This window comes from Oreochromis niloticus, linkage group LG17 (assembly GCF_001858045.2).
Source record: "Oreochromis niloticus isolate F11D_XX linkage group LG17, O_niloticus_UMD_NMBU, whole genome shotgun sequence".
Lineage (NCBI taxonomy): Eukaryota > Metazoa > Chordata > Actinopteri > Cichliformes > Cichlidae > Oreochromis > Oreochromis niloticus.
The window spans coordinates 3,765,371-3,770,394 of NC_031981.2; the positions used below are offsets into that span (position 1 = coordinate 3,765,371).

The 5,024-nt window shown below is 36.2% G+C and overlaps 1 protein-coding gene across 1 annotated transcript; it reads left to right on the forward strand.

Moving 5' to 3' along the window:
* Positions 1–33: 33 nt before the first annotated feature.
* Positions 34–4,584, forward strand: LOC102076121 (uncharacterized). The gene is made up of 12 exons (XM_025899766.1): positions 34–175; positions 505–530; positions 839–924; positions 1,091–1,123; positions 1,667–1,935; positions 2,048–2,150; positions 2,398–2,500; positions 2,580–2,632; positions 2,730–2,808; positions 3,029–3,495; positions 3,693–3,886; positions 3,995–4,584. Exons 2-12 carry the CDS (start codon positions 524–526, stop codon positions 4,137–4,139), a joined length of 1,539 nt encoding a protein of 512 aa, XP_025755551.1. The 5' UTR covers positions 34–175; positions 505–523; the 3' UTR covers positions 4,140–4,584.
* The last annotated feature ends 440 nt before the right edge of the window (positions 4,585–5,024 follow it).

The following is a 5,024-nucleotide window of genomic DNA, read 5'->3' on the forward strand; positions in this document are numbered from 1 at the left end:
GTTGCGCACTACAGAGGGCGGTGCTGCCTGCCCCCGTCTCCGTCTTAGATCGTGATCAGAGCAGCCCAGCTTTTTTGTTTTTTGTCATCATCCCTGCACCCTGATTTGGAATGCCGTGGAAACACCACATAGGAGAAAAAGACAATAGATTTTGGCGTTTTAAGCTCTAAACAAAGTACATGTCTTTATTATAATAATTTAATTGTTATGATTAATTATAATTTAATTTAATTATATTAAATTCATATGGATTTCTTCTGAAAATGTCTGTCTCTTCTACTACTGCACTTTATTATCTCTGTCAGATGAAGTTGTCCCTGGGACATGGTGCAGATGTTGTCCCTGGGACATGGTGCAGATGTTGTCCCTGGGACATGGTGCAGATGTTGTCCCTGGGACATGGTGTGATAGCTTGTTAATAATGGAATGAAAATTATTGATTGTTATTAACTTGTGAAAAAGAAGTGTAACAAATCCACATGTTATGTTCTTACATCCTTACAGAAACTGCGACTCCTTCACAATGTCAGGTAAATGTCAACTCATGTTGAATAATCAACCAATCAAGCCTTTTATTATCACATGCAATGTTACACGTACAACTGCAATGAAAATTTCACCCCCTTCTGACCATACATATATTGCTTAAACATCACATTGGGAAGACAGGTCGGAAACAGTTAGGAAGGTCAGAAAACAATTTAATTAATAGATGAGGGGAGAGGAGGAGAAAAAAGAACTACAACCAGACAAAGCTCCTAGAAGACGAAATGGATGATGGTTGCAGCATGCAAAAGGAAAACGATATCTGTTGACTACAGCATATGTTTTCTCACAGATTACCTTGTGGGAGTAGCTGGACCAAACTCTATTGGTATTTCAAGTTTGAAATCCCTGTTTGACCAGACAAACATTTCAGATGAGGTACCTCTTGACATAAAAATCCTTTTATGTTGTCATAACTTTGTACCCAAGTGGTTAACTAATGTTAAATTCTGCTTTAAATACACTTTATTGTACAATTTACTTAATGAATCGTATTCCTTAGTTCTGTTTTTATTTATATGTATTTATTTATTTGTTTTATAAGGTAATAGATGGCCTAATCTATTTGCAGTGTGAGGTATGTTGAAAAGCTGGTTTGATCATAATGACATAGCATATTTACGTTTTTTACATTTATCCAATACCAAGCCAAATCACTGGAAAAATTTTGGATGGGTCCACAAGAGCACAAAGTGCATACTTTTTGAAGGTATGACTTGGACTGTGGTAACTATGTTCTTATCACAAAGGGTTTATAAATTGCCACTATAAACAAATAGCATTTTCCAAAATTGAAGCCTTGTCAGAAGAACCTGAAAAATACCTTTCTGAAACCTTTTCTGTGTAAAGATTTGCTCAAAAGCAATGCACACAGATTAAAACATTTCAGTCTTGGCCATCTGATAAAGAACACCAAAAACTGAGTGGTGCGTGTTGAGTCTGTGGTCTTGATTTGTTTCGTACACACTATAGAACTTAATTAATGTAAACAAAAAATGACACTTTCTATATGTTTGTGTATCTGCAGAATTAATTACAAGTCTCACCTGACAAGCTTTCGCAATTTTGCAGTGTCATTCTTGACAGAAAAACATATTTGTCACATTCTTTTTATTTCCAGAAAAACATCTTTCAGATGTATGAGAAATTGATTGGAGCCCGTCTGGAAAACGGCAGCCACTGGACCTTGTTTGTAAGTTGCACAGATTTTGCACTCTCTCTAGTGCATGATACTTTTCAGTGTCCCTCATTAGGAAGGCTCAAGGCCCAAGCCTACCATATCCATCTTTTTACAAAACAGTTTTGTGACATACCCAAGAGGACCATAGTCTATATGAATTCATTTGGAGAGTCAGAGGTCAGAAAAAGTGCAGTGTTGAAAAACTGGAGGTAATTAATCAACATATTTAACATAACATATTTAATTTAATTGAAATCATTACCAAACATGGTTATTGATTTCTCTGTATGCTTTTTATTTGTAATAACTGCGATCTCTCAGCTCGTTTGCTTCAGCAAGAGGCTGCACTGGAGAGTGGACTTTGTCACATGTGAGCCACCCACATCAACAGGATGGGAACTCATGTGGAGTGCATGTCATAATGGTACTGAAAACTATAGCTTTAACCTATCTAAGTAATGTTTACATTTTTGCCTATTCAGTTTTTAAAGCTTTAGAGGCAGGATGGTAAAATCTCAATTTTTTTGTAGATTGAACCATTTCAGTAGCAATGCTTTGCTTTGGTTGCTCTGTTTTTTTTTTCGGGGGGGGGTTAAAAAAACCCATTTCTTTGTTAATCGAATTTTTTTCTTTTTTTTTTTTCTTTTTTTTTCTTCTTCGTCAATTATTAGTTTGCCCAATCTCTCATTGAGGGTAAAACACATGTGGAGGAGTACAACACTGAAATCCCAAAGCTCAGGTCCCGACTTTGCCACTACTTATTTTCCTCAATAGGTAAATATAAAATTAGACGCCTTCTTTTTCTCTAACATTGGAAAATGTAACTTGTACTTAAACAAATTATATTTTGCAGATCGAACTAGGAAGTGCAGTCAGTGCTGGTGTGTGATTGCAGCCAAAGACCGGGTACGCTATGACATGTCCTTAGCCATATAGATTGTTTATATAATGGACTTTGTTCATTTGTTTTTTGTTTGTTTCTTTCTTTTTTTTTAATTCACAGGTGCAGTGCCGGAAATGTGGTGCATACAAGCACATGCGTTGTTCAAAGTCTGTTTGTGGCATCTGTATCTTCTGTGAGAGTAAGTCACAATATAACTAAACAATGTCCAAAAATGTTTAAAGTGAAAGAATTTTCGTAATTTTGCCTTTGCACACCAGGACTGTGTAATTAAAGTGGACGTTTCAAGATCCAGTTTTTACACAAAACTATTTTAGACATAACTGTGTCGTATTGTGGGGATTTCCCTTCACAATTAAATTGATATAGTGCTGTTTATATCATTCTTCTTTATGTAACAGCACAGTGCAGCACAGCAGAGGGAAAGGAGTTGTGCAGCATAGTAGGTGGCTATACAGGAGGAGCAATAGAAGTAGCCAGCGAAGAATGTCATCAGGGAAAGCATCAGGCAGCGAATGACAAAGGAAAAGTTTCTAAGGGAGAGGACATCTGCAGCAAACCGACAAGTAACAGTGAGATAGGAGGACTGACAGTCAGAGATGAAGGTACACAGACTGAAGACAAAGAAAAAGAAATAGAAGTATACAGCACAAGTCTGAGCACAGATAATGCTGCTGATGTTGACAGGATCGATGCAGATACAGAATTTCTAACTGATTCAGAAGGAACTAGTACAGTTTACAGAGTGCATGGTCGCTTATCTGTACCAAGCTCAAAAAAGAAAACCTACACAATAACAGAAGACGAGATCAAGCGCAGAATCCAAGCAGAGAACATGTCAGTTCATGTTTTCAGAGGTTTGATTGGGGTAGGTATACATTTCATGATTTTGATGTCACCTGAAATAAATCTGGGTTACTCGTATCAATGAAGTGACAATGTGGCTGGAAATTGTGCATTTGCTGCAACATATACACAATTACACCATGTAAACAAAAGCATTTAACTTTGTTTGTGTGTGTGTCTCTCTCTGCTCTTTTGGTGTTTGCACTTTTTCTTTTTTAGGGCCGTAAAGCCAAACTGCCCGCAGTGATTCTTGACAGGCCTAAGAAGGCCAAAACTAAAGTAACGGTGTTTAGTGTTCTGAGTGAAGAGGAGGCTGGGGAGCTAGCCCTCGGGTTTGCCGGAAGATTGGCCTGCGATGTCACAAGAGACATGGTCTGTAAAGGCATCGACCATTCAAGCGCTGATATGACAAAGTAAGTTAGTAGAATAATATGAAAGTTGTATCTTTTTTGGTATTATTTGTCATTTCCCTGTATTTGGGTTATTGGTGTAATATTGTTAATCTTACTTTCTAATAACAGACAGACTCTTCGCAAAATCCAACACAACCTTAAACAGGAACTGACTGATTCCTCAACTTTCAGTTTGCTGACACACACCTTTGGCCCTGCTGCACTGGATTCTGTCATTTCTTTCCTGTGTGAAAAACTGGATCTTGTCTCTTAAATAATGAAACCTTTTGTGACTTTTGTTTGTTCTGTAAATCAGAATCTTGAAAATTGTTCACTGTTGTTTTAAGTTTGTATTAAATTAACTATTTGGCAAAAATGTTTGGTTCCTAATCCAAACAGCATAATGACTGTTCTAACGCATATCTTAAAAATGCTACAAAGAAAGAAAATTATCACATATGTTTCAATATGAATGTAATTGCATCGCACTCGGTTTGTAGTAGCTTTCCTGTTTTATTTTGTGAGTTTTGGTATGTTTACACTGTTGTCATTTTTATTTCCCTTATGTTCGTCTTCCCTTATTAGTTTTACTGTATTTAATTAGTCTGATTTAATAACTTATAATTATTTACTTTCCAGTGTGTATATATGCTCCTCGTTTGGATTATTGTTTGTTTGAGTTCTGCCTGTCTTTTCTATTAAAGATTTGGACTTTTGGACCTCGTAGGTTTGCATGGCTTGCATTTTTAATTTCTCTTTGATATATGGGCAGATTGGGACCCGATGAATGTAAAAACAAAGAATTACCAGATTTTTTTTTTTTTTTTAACCTAATTTTTGTTTCTGAGAAAAATGAGAGCCACATATGAGGACATTCATTTGAAATTTCGATAGAACAGTTGCAGTATAATGTCCTCGTAACTGTATATCAGGCACTTGTTGATCAAGATTTAGTATTTTGGTCTAAATAACCCAAAATGTGATGTCCAGATATGTGGACGCCAGGTCCTAGGAGGTTAAAGGCTGGAGTAAAGTGTTAGAGCTATTTATACCTATGTAAACTTTTATACACTGGTTTTTACCTGTCTTGTTTCAGAAAGGTTTAAAAGGGTAATGTCCACAGTTTATAATTTTTGAATTCAACATATTTTATTAAAGT

Bases quoted from the DNA above. Each gene is read 5' to 3' on its own strand.
- LOC102076121 (XM_025899766.1), top strand. The intron at 1,936-2,047 runs GTAATTAATCAA...GCGATCTCTCAG, and splicing joins GCAGTGTTGAAAAACTGGAG to CTCGTTTGCTTCAGCAAGAG. The intron at 3,887-3,994 runs GTAAGTTAGTAG...TTCTAATAACAG, and splicing joins TCAAGCGCTGATATGACAAA to ACAGACTCTTCGCAAAATCC.